This window comes from Lampetra fluviatilis, chromosome 5 (genome assembly GCF_964198595.1).
Source record: "Lampetra fluviatilis chromosome 5, kcLamFluv1.1, whole genome shotgun sequence".
Classification (NCBI taxonomy): domain Eukaryota; kingdom Metazoa; phylum Chordata; class Hyperoartia; order Petromyzontiformes; family Petromyzontidae; genus Lampetra; species Lampetra fluviatilis.
The window spans coordinates 14,066,619-14,090,228 of record NC_136279.1 but is presented as its reverse complement, the minus strand read 5'-3'; the positions used below and the strand labels follow the sequence as shown (position 1 = coordinate 14,090,228).

The window sequence follows — 23,610 nt, the reverse complement described above, 5'->3', positions numbered from 1 at the left end:
CCACGGCTGTCGTGGTCGTGGTGTTGGCGGTGGTGCCGGTGGGGGCAGGTGGGGACAGGGGGGGGGAGGCTGCGAGAGCTTCGCCGCCGCTGTTGGCTCGAGTGACGGCGTCAACGCAGAGAGAGAGAGAGCGAGAGCCCGGGGTGGAGACACCGGGCGGGTGGTGACAGAGGGGAGAGGCAGAGGGGTGGACACACGGGGAGATAGAGGGGTGGAGGGGAGATAGAGGGGGTAGGCAGAGGGGTGGAGACACGGGGAGATACAGAGGCGGTGGAGACACGGGGGAGCTAGGGGGAGACACGGGGCGTTATATCGAGGGGGGGGGGGAGACACGGGCAGTGGATAGGAGACCGTGAGAGAGTGTGTGGGGTATATAGAGGAGAGAGAGAGTGGGTTAGAGGCAGGCGAGGTGAGGCAGGGAGATAGCGAGCGAGGTGTGGAGGGGGGGGGAACGAGGAGGGCCTCTGGGGGCATGACCCGGGAGAGGAGGGGAGCAGGCGAGAGAGTCAGAGCGACAAGAGAGGGGACATTGAGACGGGAATAAGGGGATAGAGAGACGTGCAGGGGAGAGAGTGAGAGAGATACGTGGGAGGGAGGGAGGGAGGAGGGGAGCAATATCGTGGGAGGGGAAGGTAGATGGAGGGATAGGAGGAACAGAAGAACGGAGCCAAAGCGTGAAATCGAGGTAAATTGGCACGCACAGTAAGAAGAGAAGAGGGCTTCAGTGACAGGCGGTGGTGGTGGTGGGTGTCTGAAGAGAGAGAGGGGAGAGAGATCGAGGGGACCTGGAGGGAGGAGGAAGAGACGCGGGGAGATGTTGACATCGAGGGTTAAAGGCGATCTCGTGTGACCGTCAAGACCCCGGGGGCTGCCACGCGGTGGGTGTGGGGCCTGTGAATGTCCGTGCGCGTGGACTGTGGTCGTGGCTTTTTGTGGGATGTGCTGGCAAATTCGGGAATTCTGAACATGAGTGATGGTAGTTTGTTGTTTTGCGACGGTGGTCGTGATTGCGGGGTGTTGATTTTTTGATGCGGTGATCGTTGGTGTTGGTTTTGTGATGTGGTGATTGTGGATGTTGATTTTGTGATGTGGTGATTGTGGATGTTGGTTTTGTGATGTGGTGTTCATGGATGTTGGTTTTGTGACGGTGGTTGTGATTGTGGGTGTTGATTTTGTAATGTAATTGTGGGTGTTGATTTGTGATGTTGGTTGTGATTGTGGTGTTTATTTTGTAATGTGATTGTGGGTATTGATTTTGTGATGGTGGTTGTGTTTGTGGTGTTGATTTTGTGATGGTGGTTGTGATTGTGGTGTTGATTTTGTAATGTGATTGTGGTGTTGATTTTGTAATGTGATTGTGGGTGTTGATTCTGTGATGGTGGTTGTGTTTGATGTGTTGATTTTGTGATGGTGGTTGTGATTGTGGTGTTGATTTTGTGATCGTGGTTGTGAATGCGTGTGGTGTTGATTTTGTGGTTGCTAATGTGGGTGGGGTGGTAATTCTGCGATGGTGGTTGTGATTGTGTGCTGGTGATTGTGGGTGTTTATTTTGTAATGGTGGTTGTGAATGTAGGTGTGGTGATTCTGCGATGGTGGTTGTGAATGTATGTGTGGTGGTGATGTTGTGAATGTGTGTGGTGTCGATCTTGTGATGGCGACTGATTGTGTAGTGTTGATTTTGTGATTGTGTTGTGTAGTTGATTCTGTGCTGGTGTTGTGGTTGTGGTGTTTATTCTGTGCTGGTGTTGTGGTTGTGGTGTTGATTCTGTGATGGTGTTGTGATTGTGCTGTTGATTCTGTGATGGTGTTGTAATTGTGGTGTTGATTCTGTGATGGTGTTGTGATTGTGTGGTGTTGATTCTGTGCTGGTGTTGTGATTGTGTGGTGTTGATTCTGTGACGGTGGCTGTGATTGTGGTGTTGATTCTGTGACGGTGGCTGTGATTGTGTGGTGTTGATGTCTTCATAGTGGTTGTGACTTTGTTGGTGGTGATTGTGGTGGTGGTGATGATTGTGGTGGTGATGTCTTGATAGTGATTGTGGCTTTGTTGGTGGTGATTGTGATAAGGATGAATGTGTGTGTGCGGGGCTGATGTCTTGATAGTGGTTGTGGTTTTGTTGGTGGTGATTGTGATGATAATGATGAATGTGTGTGTGTGTGCGGTGTTGATTTTGTGATGGTGGTTGTGACTTTGTTGGTGGTGATTGTGATAATGATGAATGTGTGTGTGTGTGCGGGGCTGATGTCTTGATAGTGGTTGTGGCTTTGTTGGTGGTGATTGTGATGATAATGATGAATGTGTGTGTGTGCGGTGTTGATTTTGTGATGGTGGTTGTGGTAACCGTGTTGCGTGTAAGGGGGTGATTGTGCGCGTACGTAATTTCCGACAATGTGAGTGCAACGTGTTTGTGATCACAGTGGCTGTGATTTTGTTCATGCTGGTTGTGAGTGTGTAATGGTGGTTGTGATTGTGCCCGTGGTTCGTGGTGTTATTGAGTGTGGAGACGGCGTTTTATCGCGTGCGGTTGTGATGGGCTACGTTCGCGTGCCAGTTTGCGCTTGTTTGTGATGCCGCTAATCATTGTGATTTGGTTGATTGTTGCCTTCGATTCAAACATTTTAATGGTTTTGGTCATGGCAGTGCGGGTGGTCACGTTTACATTGCTGGCTCTGGCCGCTGATGTGCTGATTCACTTGTGTGGTGTGATGGTGACTTGCGTATGATCATCTGTGATGGGTGTGGTGTTGATTTTGTGATTGCGTGTGGATTGCATGTGATATTGGCTACTGCAAGCCTGTAAACCACTTATCAGTGCCCCTACCTTATTACAGACCAATTCAGACCTTATTGGTCACCCCGTGTCCCTTATACATCTCAACGTTCATTCTACAAAGTCCCATCATAAGGGAGAAACACAAACAAATAGACACAAACAATTGATTGCCCGTATCGAAACGACTGTACGCCGTATGGACCTGAAAGCTCAATTTCCCTGTACAAGAATGCAGATACACCGTATGGGTTGATAGGTATGCCACTGTTGTGTTGGTGTTTACTTTTTTCGTCTGGATTATATGTGGATATGATTGTTTTAACGATAGTGGTGGTGGCGGTTTTGGGTTCATGCGTGTGTTGGATAGTACGTTACGGTATTTGTGACCGTGTTTGATGGCTGTGATGATTGTAAGCTGGTGATTTTTTGTGATTGATGATTGTGTGTGGTGGTAATTTTGATTGTGTCGGTTGTGGTTGGTGTGATGCTGGTTATTGTAGGTACGGTATCTTGATGTGTTGCCATGGGTTTAATTTGTGGCTGTGTGATATTTAATGTGCACACCTTGGTGATTGTGGTCATGTGTGTGATAATGGCTGTGATTGTGTGTGGTGGTTATGACTGTAATTACCACAATGTGTGATCTTGGTTATCGGTGTTTTGTCGTGTTAATTGTTTCGTGGTTGTGGCTACTGCTTTTGAATGCCCGTGATTGTGTCAGTAGAGTAAACGTGTGTGTAGTTATCAGTTTGTTTGCATGCCTGTGTGTCTGCATTGAACCAATGTGCCATGCGTGTTGTGATCGTTGTTATCGCAAAGTGCGTATGTTTGTTCAATGTTTTTACAGTAAATGCAATCGTGGTTGCGAATGTATAATGGTGGCATGACTAAACATGTGAACGTGTGGTTGTATCATGCCGGTACGTGGTTACGTACTACCTGGACATGAGTACAATCTGCAAACCTATTTGGCTTTACTTATTTAGTTTTTCAGCTTTTCTTTGGCACAACTGGAGTTCTTGGCCGGTTGCACAAACACGCGGAGACAAAATGTGCATTAGTTTACCCTTCTGCTGCTGCTTAAAGTTGTGAAGCGAAACGCTTTCGCTTAAGTCGCCCTAAGCAAATGAACACAGCCTTCTGTCTCTGAAAAGACTCGTCTCATCTCGTTGGGTGCTCGTCTGGTAATCACGATTACCTGCATGAACAATAACTATGCCTCCTTATTTACCCAGTTAAAGCCTCACTAAGTCTCAAGATCGTTTTTTCTTGGGAGGGTCCTTCATTGTGCTATTTAGCCAATTCCATTTTATGAGTGTTTGGCTTGTGGGAGGAAGCCAGGACTCTGCACCTGGAGAAATCCCACGCATACCAGTGAGGCATTAACACGTAAAGCACTTATTTGTTGTACTGCCATCTGGACATCTTGTAACCTAAGCCTATAAAACACCTGGTATTCCCAGATTCACATTTAAGTATTGTACTAACCAAGCTTAGATCCTCTTGGCTTTCGGCAGCATTATGAAATGGGGTACATTGAGAGCGATTTGGTTGAGGTCATCTTTATGCAACTGGTCACACTCAAGTTGAACACGTCGGCTTTCGCGACCAATATCATTCATAATAGAGGTTTTTTTGGGTTGGATCGCGTAAATATATAAATGTGTCGTTAACACCCGCCACCACCCGACACCACCCGACACAGCCAACGAGATAGCTTTGTCACGTAAACAGAAAGTGGCCAATTCGTCACTAGTACAGCACACCGGTGTGTTGGAGAGCCAAGCCACAACATTTACAATCCGAGTACGGATTGTAAATGTTGTCATCAGGCGAAAGCCAGATTTGTGGAGAAGTCCACCTGTTTCGTTCCTTATATAGAGGCGTAGATGTGGTGACCACGCTTCTGCGCTCTTGCGCAAAGTGGGGGGGGGGGGGTGATTACTGAGTCAACGTACATTATGCATGTGCATTATGGTCATACTGCATTAATTAGCATTAAAGAGGACCTCATATTTGAAGGGACAAGCTGGTTAAGGTGGTTATTATTTATTCATTTTATTTTGCCCGATAAAGTATTGATGATTGTCGAGACTTTCTGCTGAAGAGTCTTCCATTTGGGGATGTTTGGTCGGGTCCCTGTTGACAACTTCTGCTTGTGTAACAGTGAGCTTCTGCATTGTACCAGTGAATGCACTATTGAATGCCCTTTTTCATCCACATTTGAAAATATTTGGCATTCGTATTATTCTTTCATGCCAAATATTTGCGCGTGTGTTTTTGCTCACTCAAGCATCTGTTTCCTGGGCAGAAGACATCTGAGCGAGTTCTACCCCTTCAACTCGTTACTCAACCTCTATTTAATTGACCAGTGCTGACTAATTGATCGATTGAGCTCTTTACCCCTGCATACCCATCCATCCTGACCCTCGACCCCCCTCATTATTCAATTATCGAAGCAATTATCGTCGTCCTTTCTGACCTCATTTGCCCCTGGGCTCGATAGATGTCCCGGTTTCTGCATTCCGTTTTGCTCCTTGAATCCTCCATCTCTGAAAAGGAATATTCAGTGTCGGCTCCAATAGCAGATGCACGAGACGCTTGGTTTCATTATAACATTGTTCAAGTCCACCTGCACCCCTTCCATGCAAACTAATGCAGTGGTGAGCCTGTATCGAGGCTATGTAATGATACAACCCCCTCCCCATGATTCAATTCAACAACCACATTGGGAAAGATTTGACCATCTAATTTGTATCGTTGCATTTTTTTTCATCTTTTGTATAGTTTTGTTTGTGCCTTTAGTCTAAATGTTATCACATGATGTTTATACACTGTAGTTTAGCGTACCCTTGCAAAATAAACGTGTAGGCTCAACGGGGTCTCACCTGATCATAAGGTAAATATTGTTGCTGACTGTGTAAGAATGGATTGTAATCCATGAATCGATGTATTCTTACATGTCTCCATTTAACCCAAGTGCTGAGCTGCTGGAGCTGCATCGTGGCGTTGTGGGAGGCCTTTCTGGGCCAGCCAGAGTTTTATCGACTGCGCAGGGGCTCTGGGGACACATCGTGCGGTGTGTGGTTTCTCCGGCACCCTGCTTGAGGTACATCACTGGCACAGCGGGGGTTTTCCTGGGGCCTGCCTGGTCTACGTGGTGGTGGTTCTGTTGAGATTGTAGGAAGCGTGCTGGGACAGTGGTGTGGTGGGTGTGATTGGGAGAATGGTTGGTGGACTTGACTGGCATTCATCCCATATTTTGACAATTGACTATCACGTTGGATTTTATCGGTTTCTGTACTTTGATGGATATTGCGTGCCATTTGTGTACACACAGATTTGTAGTGGTTTACTTGTCCGATGTTTGAAATTTGTTGCACGTTTTCTTTTTCCCTTGGCATTTGTGAAGCATTTGTCTTGTAAAGTGCTTTGCGATGCAATACATTGCATTGAAAGAGCTCAATAAATGCAGACCCTTATCCTTTAAAAGGTGGTTTTGGTGAATCTTGCAGACATCATCATGAGCTGGGCGATTTTCACAAATCATAACCTGGAATTGCAATTCCATCCTCGGGATTGAATCTGGTTTCGAATGGGTTCCTGAGATTGCAACCCATTGAGCTACATAGCTCTTTTTCAGAAGCGACCTGGCCACAAATGATAGCTCAACGAAGTGGCTTATCATGTGGAAATTTATAGCAGCCAAATACTCTAAATGCATATTTCTATATTTGGAGGGAAAACCTGGAGGAACCGGAAAAAAGTCTACGCGACCACGGGGAGAACATGCTAACTCCAAATATACAGGCGTCAGGGTCTGGATCTATCCCACGACCTGTATACTAGGCGAGGTAGTTAACATCTCAGTGGTACCCTGTGGAGGGGTTGGGTCACACGGAGCTCGGTGTACCGTTATGGGATAAAGAGAGGGGCTACGTGGCCTTGCTGACGTAGTGGTATCACCGTGCGTATGGAAAATGTCGATCGCAAGGGATTGGCCTGATTGTTCCTTCCCGATTCCCACATGGCATTCAGACTAGACAGAAGGCCCTGTGAGACGTCGCTGATCTGTTAGAGGTTAGCCCAGGGATGATCCTCACTTGTGCCAATGTGCAGCCTGGATGCATGAAGCAGCTAGGCCCTGGCAATACACAGAGCAACTAAGTGTAAAACCTAGCATATACATGGAACAGCGACGTTTGTTGTCCTTTCCTCTTACCTCTGATTAGCATGGTCTGCTACGTACCGTGGGAAAGAAGTTCAACATACATACACATAGCCTTGGAGATTACAGATGTATTCATAAGATATATATGCGAGATTGGAGATGTTTTCAGAAGAGAGAGAAGTAATGAGAAGACAGAAGAGAGATGTATAGATACATTACATGGGCACAGCCCTTACATGAGAATGCGCTGAAATCCCAACTCCATGCTGAAACTCCACACCTCACTGACCCCCACTACACTTAAGACACAAGAACACACACTCTCTTGCATACACAACTTAAATCGCTGTTCACCATGAAGTGGTGGTGACGTCACCACGGCGCTTGTGCCAAGCTAGGTGCACCTTGAGGCCAGCTGAAGTGTTGATGGCTTGCTGACAGGAGGTCACAGATCAGACCCGGGTGCCAGGCATACGCTCGCAGACGTGTACATGGACACCCACACAATTCTCTGAGAGACAAATGCACACACTTGCAGACACATTCAACAACAACAACCGCCATTCCACACTAAGTGGTGATGACGGCACCATGGCACTTGTGTCAGGCCAGGTGCACTCTGAGGCCACGTGAAGTGTCAAAGGCTCATTGACAGGAGGTCACGGAACAGACCCAGGTGCCATGAGTTGACTGACTGACAGATGCACCACCTGTGCCCCCTGCTTTATTTTAGCCGCCCTGTGCTCCTCTCTTTTTTGTGAGCGTTGCTGCTCTGCCCTCCGCTTTTGTTGGAGGGCGACTGCTTCCGAATGCCCAGTAGCCTCCTTCACGAGCCTCCTCCATAGAGGCCGACCTTGATACCTCTGGTACTAGTCTTCAGCAAGTCTGCTCAGCTCCACATCCCCCTGTACCCCATCAGTCCATCTCTTCTGCAGCCTGCGCCATGCCCGTTTAGCCCCCTCTATTTGGCCAAACAGAAGCTGCTTGAGCATGCGGTGGCTGGGTATGCGGGCTACATGACCCAGCCAAGGCAGCCTTGCCTGCTGGAGGAGCTTACGAGTGTGAATGTGTCCGCAAACTAATCTAACTTCACATTCAAAGATAAAGATTCCACGTGTAGCTGTAGCAGACTGTAAGGGCAAGTGCTGTTAGCACCTATGGAGGCTGGCACGGGGGAGGGGGGTGGGTTGCCAGCACCACGCCTGACCGCCTTTGTCTCCTCGTCACGATGGTTACACACCGTAGTAGGTACTCATTTAAGTCTGAGTCGACCTAGGGGAGGCCCAGAATTGGTTCTGATAATCGCCACTGGTGTTGGCCGTGAGTGGGAATCGAACTAGGGGCGCCAGGCTCATAGTGCAGTGCGCTAACCACTACACATCCAGGTGGAATGCTAAAAGCCTTCATTCAAATTACCACTCATTTGTATGTATATATGTGATCAACAGCCTAAGTAGGGACTCAAACTTATACTTTAAGTATTGTGAGGTGAGAATGGGAGTCTTTAAGAACCTGGCCAATGTCTCTTCCCCGACTGTGGTAACAAGCAAGAAGTCATTGATCGCGTGAACGTTAGTCACTCAAACACACTTAGACGGAGCCGTGGAGAGCACAACACTTAAACGACTGCACTCCGTTGCTGAATTACGAGGAGTCGGAAACGAGCGATAATGCTACAATGGCGTTACTTTGAAGTGCAGACCCCAACCCTCGCCTTAACCCTCGCACAAACCCGAGGAAAAATCTATACTTAACCCAGGCTCTTAACCCTAGCCTTCACCTTTGCTCAAACCCAGTCCTGAACTGTAGCCTTAACTCTAGTTTAAAGCCAGGCTTGACTTTAACACGTATACTAGGACCAATATGAACCTGAGCTGTGTGGCCCAGGCTGTTGGACAATGAGTTTGAAGGTTCATTAATCATAAAAATATATACTTAATTGGCATAGTCAGATGTTCCATTATTACACTTTAACGATGTCACCGTTACATCACTCCCATATTTTTTTAATACAATATCAATGTGATGCTGTCACCAGAGCGCTATGATGAAGTGCCTCGCTCTGATTTACAAGTCTTTTTTTCTTCCCATGTTAAAAGAGCTTCAAAATCATGTCATGTGCCAGGGACACAGCCTCAATGTGTAAGGAGAAGATCTTTAACCATTGTCCTGGCACTAGCATTAGCCCAATCTCCAACGTACCCATTAGCTGTAGCCTGGATATGAACACTTTCCCTAACCTTATCTGAAAACGTAATCCTTCCACAAACACAAGCTCCAGCTCTAATGTTCATTTAAAAAACAAAAGTGTTAGTAATTAGAGGTGGCGATTCAATGCGTTGTCATAATTCAGAGTTGCGATTCCATTTAAGGATCAGTTATAGTTCATTTAGCAGCCACTAGTGAACCAATTGCAACATATGCCTATTTAAACATTTGCGTATTGAAGAATATGCAACGCACGTGAACCTTGCGTGAAGATGAGGAAATGAATCGACACAATTGTCAGACCTCGAACTCGAGCACTTCTACTATCCCCCCCACCTCATCCCGAGCTTGAACCGCGGCGATAACCCAAGCCCCATTTTTAAACGTTTTTAACACGAACGAATTGCAGCATTAGTGTGTATATATTGAACACCAATTGCTGCTTCAGTGTAACAAATGGATGCACTGTTTAAAATGCTTAGTCAAAGTCACCGTTCGCTCCCAATACTCATGTGGATTTTGAGAGGTGCCCATCTATGTTGGCAGGCCTGATGCATTGATGGAAACTTCATTCATATGGTAGGGACTAGAACATCTATAAACACACAACTGTGTGCTTTCTGCAAAGTGGCATGTGTGTTTTCCACCACTAATGCAGGATCACATCTAGAGATGAACATACACATTCAAACTGTTATTTTAGTTGCATATTCAAGTTGACTTGGGATATATGACCCTTGTATCATCTGATATGGAACCCTTATACTGGTAGGAACCTCCTGGTTACACCAGCCCACAGGAGATTATTGTGTCCGTCCGTCGTGCATCCAAAAATGTGAGGGGTGGGGCTGGGTGGAGAGAAGAGGGTGGGTAGGGGCTGGGTGGGGAGGGTGGGGCTGGGTGGGGCTGGGTGGGGAGGGGCTGGTCACCCCGTGGTGCCCTTATAACACTCAACGTTTAACCTACTCACGCCGGCTTGTGCCCGCCCTCGCAGTCGGCCATATTTGCGGAATACACCACGCCGCCGTTGACCCTGGCCATTGACCGAGCAACCCAACGTTCCTACCAGCTCCCTCCGCAGGAATGTGTTCCTATGCATTACCTGGGCCTCTCCTAGGGCGACTCAGCCTTAAATTAGGACATGGTGTTGTATGTCAGCATTAACTCAAGGGAGATAGATGAGGTGCTGTCATGCCACTAATATGTGTGCCATGTTGACATTCATAAATGCTTGCTAACGGCAATTATCTAGGAGCCTGTGTAGGCTATTATACAGGGGATTGTTTGTCTTTTTACGTGTAGGAAGCAGTGGTGTTGTGCTTATCACATTACATTTTGAACCTGGAGACGTGAGTTCGATTTCTGACCACAGCAAACATCGGTGATGAATACCTGAACCAACCCTGGCTTCTCCTGTGTTGATTCGGCCTTAAATGAGTACGTGATGTGGTGGGTATGCTTCAGCACCAAGGGGATAAAGGAGGTCCGGCGTGGTGCCCATCACGTCACTCATTTGTGCGCCTTTCCAGCCTTAAGTGCTTGGTAACTGCTACTTCCTCCAATAGTCTGCAAGGCTAATTCTTGACGATCGTTTGTGTTGTGATCGAAACGTCGTAGTTTTTTGTTATTTTTTGTTATGTTCTTTGAACCTATCTCCGTGACTTTACCAAAAGACCCAAATAATAGTCTGTAATGCTATACAGGGGATCTTTATGTATATGCACTGTATGTGTGTGTGCGTTCTTCGGAACATTGATGTAGTGGTGGGTGTATTGCACTGTGAAGCTGGTGATCGGAGTGATTTTTGGCTCCTGCTAACATCAGTGGAAAGCGGTGTCTGATCCTGTCCTGGTTCCTGGGCTTGTCAAATGGCAAGGTTTTGTGCACAATTTGGAGGATGGGGGGTTGTATAAGCTGCTGTGAAATGTTGAGAAAAAAATAAGCTTGAAAAAAAAACGTGTGATTCTTTTTCAGCTCGACTTTGGCAAATTGGGTGCTTTTGGACTTTTTTGTCCAGAGGTGTAATTGCTCTTTACCAACACAATCTGTCAGCCCTGCCTTGGACTCCCTTCCATCGACTTGGCCTTAAATGTGTATCTGGTGCCATGTATAAATATCAGCAACTGCAGAGACGAAATGCATTTAGGGTGTCCTTCTGGCCACACCAGTCTCTTGTGCGCTGGCTGCCCTGATAGGCGATCGATGACTGAACTTGCTCCAACAGTCTATAGGGTTGGTCTTTGTCTTTGTATGGTACACAACTCTCTTCTCATGTCATACAAAACCCTCATCAACGTAGGGGGCCTTAGCCTGGCTCTCAATATGTACGCCAAATCCACGCAATCATATATAATTATTCTACAAATCCCAAAACAACGTGTGTTGTTAATGAAATGCCCCTAAATTAGACACGGCACTTTTTGCGACCATTCGGTGAATCATTGCGAGCGCTGCCGAGATTTAATCGATTTCACGATTAGTCGAGAGACGCTGCCCCCTACACTCACTCGCAGCTCGCATTGGCTGCGTTCACTTGTCGCTTGCTCACTCCTCCTGCCGTGATATTAATAACTCCTGTCATTAGAGCCCTGTACCCCCCCCCCCGCAACCTGAAAATACTTGTCCACTCCACAGCACTTGGTGAGCAGAGAAGCACGGAGCACCGTTAGACACAAGGTAGGAAAGTGATGTGTGTTACTGCACCCATACAAAGACACAGACACACACGCGCAGACACACACATGCAGGCAAAGTGTATGTAAGGTTCTAGATTTGAAGCTTATGTATGTAAGGTATAGCACTGCCGTGCCGATGCCTCTAGGCTGTTTGGTCCCATACCGACCTTCATTGCATCTTGGGGGATCTGTCATTATTACACTGTGGCATTTCCACACGCATTAAACATGCACACACATATATGCATACAGTATCGCATACATAAACAAACTACCGATCACTAGAGTTGCCGTTATATATTTTTCATAACACGATATATATTTTCACGACATGACAATTATCGAATTATCAATGTTTCATACTCTGTGACTGTACGTCACATTTCTATTATATCGTATTTACCCTTTGCTCTACTTCCAGTTAGAATACAGTTTGCTGAACATAAGCTGCTATATGTCTTCTTATCTACAATGCTTTTATTGCATATACTTGCCGGCAGGTGTGTAATAATTAAATAAATAATTAGGCACATCTCTGCTGTAGCCCAGGCTTATTTTTAAACTCTTATGCAGGCAAACAAAAATGTTGAAATGGTCATTTGGCTATTTAGAATCGTTTTAGTTGACATGTCACGAAATAAGGTATTTAAACAATGACATGAACAACAATTTAGCAAAACGGATGATACAATTGCCATGAACCTGATTTTATTTGATATACTTGAGTATTATCGCCATATGGCAGCAAGTCTACAGTGATTATTCATACACAATTGCAGACTTGTATACACACGTTGACTCATGGAAATAGAACACTAGTGATACGTGTACAATGGTTCACACGCATGCATGCCTATGAACAACTAACTCATCAAGTGCACACTGATGGTACACATGCATATCTATGTGCAGACTGAAATGCAGATTGCTGTTTCATACATATCCATTGAAACTCATAACATGACTACGTTTATGCACACACACTCGTATACAGTACTTATCTACCTTTGAACCCAATGCCATATGCACACACGTGTACACACACCGTGACTTGTACGCAAACGCAACGTTTTGTAACCATAAATGTGTATACAAGAACATAATAACATACACTCCGATTTTCTGTAGACAAACACGGATTTACACGCATGATCGTGTACACACATTTTAATGCACACAGACCTGCGCAAAAAAAAAACCTACAATGACACGCACCGACACACATTCTGCCATTCACACAACGCATTGTAATAGACAGACACATACACACAAAACACATGGTAATACACTCGAGCACTCATCACAGCTCAGATAAACGTCACGTTCAGGCGTGGACTTGAAAGTACGTCCCGCTGGTGACAGATGGCATTAAAGATTTAAAGAATATGAATTTAAACTGTATCATGAATTTAAATAAATAATCAGATGCCTTTTTGTCGAGGGATAAGGAACCCAATTATAAAACGTAAAGCTCGCCTGCCCAAAATAGAACTTGCGGCTTAGAGACACCCGCACATGCGCAACCCTTAACTCTCGCATGCACACCCTTGCACGCACAGCTCGCATTACACAAGCCGGGGGGAGATGCACGTAAATCACACAGAGTACAACCTCGTCCGCATGTAGTATAACGGCGCTAGCTCACGTACAACTCGTACACGCACACCATGCACGCGTAACTCGCGTAACATATAAACACTCAACTCACGTATCGTGTAATTTCGTCCACAGACTTAACAATGACTCGCATAGACACCTGAAATGCTTTCGTGCGTACATGCAACTCGCATGCATGCTTACGATTCTCGCACAATATGCATAGCTTCGTTTGAATGCACGTGCACACGATTGTAATCTCACAGAAAGATACGGAAAGATGGGGTAAGCAGCTTGAAAAATTTGAATTGGAACAACCAAGAAAGTATTCTAATGAAACCAGGAAGAAGAGGTTGTGATGGCTGGGATACATATACAGGATGGAAGAGAGCGGGTTATACCACAACAGGGATCGGAGTGGATTGGCAACCAAAGATGAGACCTAAATCACGAATTTTAGCTATACCGTAAGAGCAAATCTCAGAGGTTTGGTGTCGACTGCAATTGAGATGTTTTCGAAGGTGATGATGACAAGGTGTTGGCCGTAATGACCTTTGTACATTGAAGCTATTTGCTCTGCGAGTTCAATGAAATACTCTCCCAGGATGTACTTACTAAGGTTATTTATGCCATGGTTTCACGTCTACATCTCCTTGTACATGTGCGTACTACATGTGCGTGTGATGACCTGGGTTTGAATCTTGGTCGTGAGTTGTAACACAAGCGACAAGTGGTATATATGAACATCAGCTAGGGCGCTTCTCTGAGGTTGACTCGCCATTTGACGAGTACAGTAAACACTCTCCATTCGCGAGGGTTACGTTCTTGAAAAAGCTCGCGAATGCAGAAACCTTGTTCCGCTGGGAAAAATGGGGTTAAGTTCCTCTACGAGTGAATATATGGGGGAAATGGTAAATGTTTAATAACAATTGCGATAATAATTAAATAAATAAATCGCTATGTGTTTTTTTTTGTCACTTTTGATGATGATTTGACAATGGAGGTGGTGGTGATGATGAGGAATTCAGGAGGATGACTTCTCGAGAGAGATGCAGGTGTTTGATAACGCACAGCAGTTATCCTTTTAACACTGGGGAGCGCTAGCCGTAACACTTTCCCCGATTGAATTCGCGTCTCTTTTTAGTGGACCTCGCAGTCGACTCGTTTATACCAAAACGTATCAACGAATTGACTGTAAGTATGTATAAAGTAAAAATGCACAATAGCGATTTCAGACCAGGGTTACTGCGAGACTGAGGACAAAGCGGGTTAGCCGAGGGTGCGTGCCTAATCTTCACGGATGTAAAACTCTGCGCGCAACCCTGGTCTGGCACGTACACTCGTGTATACTGAAACTCGCGTATATGCGAAACTCGCAGATGCAGAACTCGCGCAGAGCGAGGGTTTACTGTACTTGGTGTGATGTGTGAACATGGCACTGGGCAGATAAACGGCAGTCTGGAATGGTTCTGACAACGCCGCCCACTCGTGCACTGTGCCGGCATTAGTCGGTGCTCACGAATAGCTCTTGTTCTTGTCTGTAAAGATAAATGACGGACCTTTGAATTCGTCTGAGGCTGTTGGTGTGAGAATGTGCGAGTGCCTGTTGGGCTCACGGGGGTAGCTCTATTTAAAGAGCGACATTGATCCTCTCATGAAGTGACACATGGAGACACAAATACACTAGACTCGCTCCCACTGTCCCCACAGCACATACAGTGTGTATGTAGAAATTGGAAATGATATTGCAGTTATTGTACTGGACTATGATTCCTTTTGACTCGGGTTCAATGCCTGTTCATGCTCATCAGTAGGAGATGGATGCAGAATAGGCTTGTGCATCTCTGAGGTCATCTCGCCCTTATATGAGCAATGTTTTGCAAATAACACTTGCCTAGTGTACATTGTAATGTCTGTGTGTACAGGCAGCCCTCGACTTCGAACGGGTTTCATTCCTGTCGAACGGTTCGTAAGTCGGAACACAATCTTCTATCTAACCTATATAAAAGTCAAAAATTGTTTGTGGGTTTGTGGCGGGGTTTGTGTGTTGGCACGCTTGCGAAGGATTTGGCTCTCCAACGGTGGGGGTTACATAAAATAAAAATAGCCAGATACCACGCCTTAAGCCGCGCCGTGAGCAAGCGCTATTCCTTTTTCACATCCCTCAACATTGAATTAGTTTAATTATCGATTATGTGAGATTTTTATTTAATTATTTATGACGCATGCACGACCATACCAACTCACGCACCTTTGGTGGGGGGGGACGGCCCATGCCAAGTCGCACGCCTTCGGTGGGAGTGAGGGGGACATTTTTTTTCGCGTTAAAAATGCTGTACAAATACACTAAACGCTCAGGTAAATTCTTCACTGTGTGATGTCCCCCCCACCCCGATGCGTGCAGTTACTACTATATACAGTCGGTAGATGCTACCACTATAGGCCGTAGATATTACTGCAGAGCGGCCGGGGAGATCGTGGCTGGGGTAGGGGGGTCAGGGGTAGCAGCCCAGCCCCAGCCTGCCAAGGTGCCACCTCGGCCGGCTGGACAATCTAGGCGAGGCCGGAAGCTCTGCACGGGACTAGGCCTCACCACGCCAATCTGTCCAGTGCGTACCTTGTGCTATAGAGTCGATAAACACTGCTATAGAGTCACCATGTACTCCTGTAGTGATAGCAGGTACCACCACAGTCGGTATGCACTACTGTTAGATTTTTAAGAGTAGGTTTGAAATATTGTTTTACCCAGGCAACGCCGGGTATATAAACTAGTAATACACTGTATTTAAATGCACACGATTAGTGTTATAAAATGTGTTACGGTTCAACAAAAAAGGGAAGCATTGTTAAACTCACAAATAAGAATACATATTGTACATTTGCATGTAATACTGTAATAAATACTGTATCTATGTATATAAAACATAAAATAAAGTAACAAATAGAAAAATATCAGTTTTATTTTCACATACCTTGAGTCCTGATGCTGGCTTGCTTGTCGGAATTGCACAAACACTCGGAGTCACTCGCGCACACACATACAGCAACGACAACGATCCCCCGTATAGCCTTAACAGACTCTTCGGGCAATTGCTGTTGAGGAGCAGCGCCTATGAATGCCGGCATGGCACACGAGGGGGTGGGTGGCAAGCGCCATGCCCGGCCGCCTTTGGCTCCCCAGTGGCGATGTTTACACACCACACCAGGTACTCATTTGAGGCCGAGTCGACCGAGGGGAGGCCCAGAACCAATTAAAATAATCGTCAATGGTATTGGTCGTGAGCGGGAATCGAACTTGGTTTGCGAGGTTGGTAGTGCAGTGCGCTAACCATTGCACTACTACTCCCCACACACGGGGCATGCGTGCATATGCACACACATACACTCACTTTGAAATACACATGCACGAACACATATACATACACTCATTCCCAGCGGTGTGCTGGAGTCATATCTTGGAGAGGATTGCTCCGCTGAAAAAAAAGTTCTGTGGTTCAATTTGCAAGTGCGAGATCGTGTTTGCAAGTCGATGTTAAAAAAATAAATTTCTCATGGAAGCTTTTCCTAAGTGCGGATGTGCATAAGATGAGCACTGCCTGTAATAGGTATTCGCCAATATTGCTTCTCTCAGTTGTCTCTGGCTATGCAGGGAATCTTTGTCTCTTTGAGTAGGTGCAGAAGTTTTCCCATGATTGTAACAAGATTCAGTGTATCGAACACCTAAACCATAGGCAGTTGGCAGAGTGGGAAGTGACATTGGTGCGTCTGTCATTCACCGGAGTAATTGAACCCATAACACCTGGGCCTGTCCTTTAATTTGCTATCACGGAAACTTCACAACACCACACAGCCTCAAAGTACATCTTGCATGACACAAGTGCCGCGGTGACGTCACTGCCATTTAGTGGTGAAGAACAGTTGTTATGTTACGTTTTATATGTTTTTGTAAATTACTATGTTTATATGTATGTGTCAGGTGATGAGTGGGGAGCGGTAGTGCAGCAGTTAGCGTGTTGCGCCTGGCAACCCGGGTTCGATTCCCGTTCATGGTCAACACCAGTGACGATTATCTGAATCGGTCTTGGGCCTCCCCTAGGTCGACTTAGTCTCAATGGAGTACCTGCTGTGGTGTGTAAACATCACCACTAGGGAAACAAAGGTGGCCAAGGCGTCGTGCTGGCCATCCACCCCCTCGTGTTATGCCGGCCTTTATAGGTGCTCACTAACAGCACTTGCCCCAGCAGTCTATTAAGGTTATAGGGGAGGTGCTTGCCTTAGGTGTTGAGTAGGGGTTTCATGCACTTTGCTATGGGTACGATTCCCAACCTGTGGTCAGTGAATGAGTATCTGAACCTGTTCTGGGCTTTCCTGAGGTTGACCCAGCTTTAAATGAGTACCTGGTGCATTCTGTGTGTGAACATCAGCACTGGTTAGAAAAAAGCAACTGGGTGTGGTGTTCGCCACCACCACCACCACGACCACCTGTACCATTCCTGCCTTGACGACGAGCGTTCACTAAAAAGCTCTTGTTCTTACGGTCTTTGAAGCCGAATCTGTGATCTTTTGTGTGTGCGTGCGTCAGATGGCGGGAGATGAGTTCCCCGGAGCGGGAAGTCAGCGGGGGGTCGATGGACCCGGGGGAACCGAATATCACGTGGGAGTTTACGGGTGGCGCAAGCGCTGCCTCTACCTGTTGGTGCTGCTGCTCACAGTTATCCTGATTGTCAACCTCGCGCTCACCATGTGGATCCTCCGCGTCATGCATTTCAACCTGGTGAGCAGGGCCACAACAGCCCCATTGGCATCATCTCCGTCGGCATCAACAACACAGTTATCTTTCGATTTAAAGCTTTCGTGACTGCATGGATTCATCTTCTTGGTTCTTTCGGTAAATTCACGTGGAAGGAAAATAATAAAATAATAAAACTAAAACATAATAAAATACAATTCTCACGACGTTTCGGCCATAACGCAAGCAGCTGTCCTCTGCTTGTGAAGAACAGGTCTGTCGGAAAGACAGCGTCTGAATGAACACCACCGAGCTTGGCAGCGTATATTTAAGCTGGGTTGGAGGGGGAAGGGCGCCTTGACAAAGGCGCGATAACACGGTTATCGCTCGGGATCGCACGTTATTATGACACATTCATGGTAGATATGTCAAGTAGCATGTGTAAATAAAAATGTGTTTCGGATGCTAGATGTTGAACGTAATGGGTTCAGGTCACCCTGCAGCAACCAGACGTGTGATACCTTTCAACACAAAGTTAAATAATTAATTATTAAATACATTTTCAGCCCTGGATCATGAGGATTCAGGGAGTGAATTGCGCCACCCCTTCATTAAGCATTCCAATTATTACCAGCATTAAATATCAACATTATCAACAAAATCACCACCATTGGCAGCATTAATGTGACCACCATTGTCATCGCCAATCCTGAAGACTAATAGCTACCAAACAGCACCATCAATAAAGAGAGGTGGTGTTGAGGTAGCTCGGGCCAGAATACTGAGCCAGCACCGCTGAGTAGATGATTAAACTGCAGTCTCAAGTGTAGCAAGTCAATGGTCTCAGCAGGGTCAACAATTCACAAATAAAGCAAATGGGTCAATTCGATTTGAGAAGTGACCATTTTGTTTGGACTGTCAATTTCCCACGAGGGAAAATGCACTCCCTGGTGGTAGGATAAATAAGGGCTCAAGTTGTATTTAGAAACTAGCCTTGACCACATTATCAGCTACATTAGCATAACCACCATTAGCATTATCAACACCATTAGCATTATTGTCAACACCATTAGTATTATAGTCTTGATTTGAAGCTTTCGTGACTGCAGGAATTACTCTTTGGTTCTTTCGGTGAAGTCTCGTAGAAAGAAAATAAATTAAATAATCGAGTACGACGTATCGATTGCAACACAAGCAACCGTCATCAGGCAGAACTAAACCTGAGAGAGAGACAAAACACAGACACGGAGACACACAGACAGACTGTCTGTCTTTGTGGCTCCGTGTCTGATGACTATAATAAGAGTATTATAGTCATCAACACATTATAAAACCATCATAATTAACACTGATTAATGTTCCCAACAAACCGCAAATCAATACCAGTCAGCATTGACATCACCACCATTGTCATGAACACACTTGACGTCAAAACTCGGCATTTAACGATTCCTCCCCCCTTACGGTTAAATTATCACGATTCATTGTCGAAGTTTGATTGAAGAATGAAATGTTTTACATTGTGGTGAATGTAGCGCCTCTATTGGTTGCAAGGATTATACAACCCTATTATGTACAACATACATGAACTCAAAATTTGAATTTCTCACGAGCAAAATTTGATGCACGTATTGTGAGTGTAAGAATCGAGTTGAATCGCTTTGTTCCATCAACAGCATCCTCACCTTGATTTTCACCACAATCGTCATCTTCCTCACCATAATTACCACTGACACAATGAACACTGGCATCACAAATTTATCCTGGAGAAATCTGATGAGCTATGAAGCTTTTTTTCACACATGTCCAGGAGGGGCAGGTCAGAAAGTTACATCAACAAACTATGCAAAAAAATTGCAGTGCAAAGTATCGGAAAAGTAAACAAATCACTAAAAATAAATATATGAAAACTAAACTATTTTTGTTTTACCAGGTAAAGCCCACTGAGCTATTAATTGTTTTTGAGAAGCAACCTGGCCACATGATAGCTCAACAAGCACGAGTGTTTGTACATTAGATATCCATGCTGTTTCTGTGTCTCACATGCAGGATGGGATGGGCCATCTCAGAATGTCCGAGGAAGGCCTCCGTCTCGAGGGAGAATCCGAGTTCCTGCTCCCCCTGTATGCCAAGGAGATACACTCACGCAAGGTGTGCACGTGTGCGCATGTGTGTGTGCGTTTATGTGTGGGTATGCATGCGCTTGTGTGTGCATACATCTCTCTGTCACTTCCATGTGTGTGCGCCTGCTTGTGTATATATGTGCAGGTGTGTACCTGTGCTTGGGCACGTGTGTGTGTACTTGTATATGTATGTGTGTCTGCTTGTGAGTAGTGGTGGCGCAGTGGTTAATGCACTGTGCCATGAACCCGGTGACCCGAGTTCGATTCCTGCTCACGACTAAGAACAGTGGCGAATATTTGAACTGGTTCTGGGCCTCCCCTATATCGACTCAACCTTAAACGCGTATATGGTGAGGTGTGTAAACATCAGCGCTGGGGAGGCAGATGGTCGGGTGTGGCGTTGGCCATCCATCCCCTCATGTGCCATGCTGGCCTTGATGTCTGCTGGCTAAGAGCACTTGCCACAACAACAGCAGCCTATGAAAGGCTTCACAGGGGATCTTAGTCATTGTGTCTGCTTGTACGTGTCTGATTCTGTGTGTGTGTGTGCAAATGTACAGGAGAGCCCACTGCTCATGCATTCAGCTCGGAACGTGACGGTGAACGCACGCAACTCGGATGGGCACGTGACAGGCCGACTCACAGTGGGTGAGACAATCCCCAGAGACACAAAGCGGCAGAGAGAAAGAGACACCTACTGCTTTACAATGTTATGCAATTGTGATGGTGGTGGTGGTCGTGTTGGCCTGTGGGGAGCGGTAGTGTAGCGATTATCACGCTGCGCTACTAACCTGAAGACCCAGGTTCGATTCCAGCTCACGGCCAACACCAGCGATGATTATTTGAACCGGCCCTGGGCCTCCCCTAGGTCGACTCAGCCTCACATGAGTATCTGGTGTGATGTGTAAACATCGCCACTGGGGAGACTAAGGCGGCCGGGCGTGGTGCTGGTCACCCACTCCTCATGTGCCGTGCTGGCCTTTATAGGTGCTCGCTAGCAGCACTTGCCCCTCGAGTCTGTTAAGGCTATACGGGGGATCTTTGCCTTTGATGGTGGTGGTTACATGTCTTACTGATATTTATGATATTGATAGAGTTTGTATTCGTAATTACAGTTGTAGTTGGTAATCAAATCACCCGGAATGAGTGCCCTATCTCATCAGATCGCCAAAGCTAAGCAGTCTTGAGCCTGGATATTGCCTGGATACGGTGTTCACCTTGCGCAGCTGGTTGTTATAGGCTGTGGGGTTATATTGTGGGTAGCAGAGAGCAGTGCAGAGAAATCCATTGCTGTGCTTTACTGCTATGCTCCCACATCCATAGTCTCCACTGTTGCCAACTGGCATGGTGCAGTGTGGTTAAAAATCCCCCAGGATTTGCACGATGCTGGGTGGCCATCATCAGCAGTGGATTGACAAAGAGTTGTGCTGAAACGAATCGTGACGAGAGTGATGCTGGCCGTTTCTAGCAATGATGATGATTTATGTGTGTTGTGTCTTTATAGATGCCACGCGATGATGATGTCTGTGATGTGATAATGTTGATGCTATTAGTTATGCCATGTCATGATGATTATGATGTGTTTGAAGTTGGCTAGGCTGTACATTGATGACGATGTCGGCTATGGCATGCGACGACGGTGTGGTTGTTTAGGAGCGGATGCGCTTCACTACGAGGGCTCGCGTCTCGAGATCACCTCGCCCCAGGGCCGATCGCTGTTTGTGGCCTCTGATGACGAGGTGGTGGTCGGGGCCGACCGCCTACGGGTTACCGGTGAGGACAAGGACATGGGGAGACACGGGGGAGGAAGATGAGACATGCAAAGACAGTGGGACAAATGGATACAGAGGAGTATGGAGAGATGCAGGAGTCGAAGGAGATAGTGTAAGGATGGGGGACATGGATTACATGGATATGAGAGACATGAGACAGGGGAGTCAAGAATGACAAGGGAATACAAGGGGGCACAGGGAGACAAGGGGTCATGGAGAGACATGTAAAGCACAGGACAATGTGGGGGGACCGGTACAAGGGGTCAATGGTCACCGTGTAGGTGTTGATTCAACATGGAAAAAAATGTTAATTTTGCTCATTATACACACATCTAATGGTGCACTGGTGGCCAACTTGTGGATCGTGATTCACGGGTGGATCGCAAAAGATGCTTTGCGGAATTCGGGACTCATCAGAATACTGTCATCAGAATACTGACATCAGCAGACAATAATTCTCGTTCTGGCTGATGACAAATAAACATCCCGAACTAAAAATGAATTCATAAAAAAACAACTTCTACCAATCGACGGGACTCGTACTTTATGTCAACATAGTGGAGCCTGTTGAGATCCACTAAAATGGATCGCCGTGCTTGGTGTATATCTCATATTTGCATACAAGGAGTTACTTCCATAATTCTGGCAAATCGCCTGATGAAGCTGGTCCTAATCACCAGCAAAACGTCGTGTTCCAATAGTAAATGTTGTGGGTTTACTCCCCAATGCATCGGTGTGCTGAGGTAGTAACTAATTGTCACGTTTTGTTTTCGTGAAAAACCTTAATAATTGGCTGTGTCGAGTGGTGGTGGCTTAACGACACGTTTATATTTACGCCATTTAACCCAACGAAAAAAAACTTCATACTACTTCTGAACATTAGGAACCTTTCCTATTGTAGAGGAAGAGTGACAAAAATTATTGCGCATTGGGATTCTTAGTCTCTTCGGTCATCAAATATAGATTTTTTTTTTTTCAAGAGTACATTGGAAAGAGCTGTCCAATGAACAATCAGGCTCTAGATTGACTTCAAGTTAATGATAATTAAAATACATTCTCCAACAACAAACTTTCGTGATGAAGTACACCATATTTATACCAACATTAATAAACTATTAAATTAGGTTAACATGTATATAAACATTGTAACGTTGCATCTCCGACCAGCACCACCTAGCCAGTGAGCTTGAGCACGTACACCAGGCCCTCAAGATGAATGGATATTCAGACCGCACAATCCGCAAAGCTGTATCCCCAACCATGGGGAGACAACCATCTGAGGACCCAATCAAAACCATCACCTTGCCATACATAGCAGGTGTTACCAAAAAGATTTCCAAAATCTTGAACAAACACAAGATCCAGGTTCGATTCAACACAGTACACAAAATCCGTGATTTGATTCCATCTGTGAAGGATGTGATTCCTGACATGCAATACCCCGGTGTCTACAAACTAAGTTGTGTCTGTGGCAGTAGTTACATTGGGGAAACTAAGAGACATGTCTCGGACTGTGTTCGCGAACACAAGGCTGATTTGGAGCACGGCAGAACCAACACCTC

At 45.9% G+C, this 23,610-nt stretch overlaps 1 protein-coding gene across 3 annotated transcripts in view; it reads left to right on the top strand.

The window, feature by feature from the left end:
• Positions 1 to 335: 335 nt before the first annotated feature.
• The window catches only part of LOC144932610 (gamma-sarcoglycan-like), a 31,997-nt gene continuing 8,722 nt past the window's right edge, over positions 336 to 23,610 (top strand). Inside the window, exons 1-7 of one of the 3 annotated variants that reach the window (XM_078856848.1) lie at positions 336 to 878; positions 5,755 to 5,883; positions 11,788 to 11,829; positions 18,007 to 18,198; positions 20,203 to 20,304; positions 20,837 to 20,924; positions 21,930 to 22,049. In XM_078856848.1, the coding sequence (XP_078712974.1) occupies positions 18,007 to 18,198; positions 20,203 to 20,304; positions 20,837 to 20,924; positions 21,930 to 22,049 (502 nt within the window). In that variant the 5' untranslated portion in view covers positions 336 to 878; positions 5,755 to 5,883; positions 11,788 to 11,829. The remainder of the gene's footprint in view (positions 879 to 5,754; positions 5,884 to 11,787; positions 11,830 to 18,006; positions 18,199 to 20,202; positions 20,305 to 20,836; positions 20,925 to 21,929; positions 22,050 to 23,610) is intronic. The other 2 variants (XM_078856847.1, XM_078856849.1) reach the window with 2 other exon arrangements.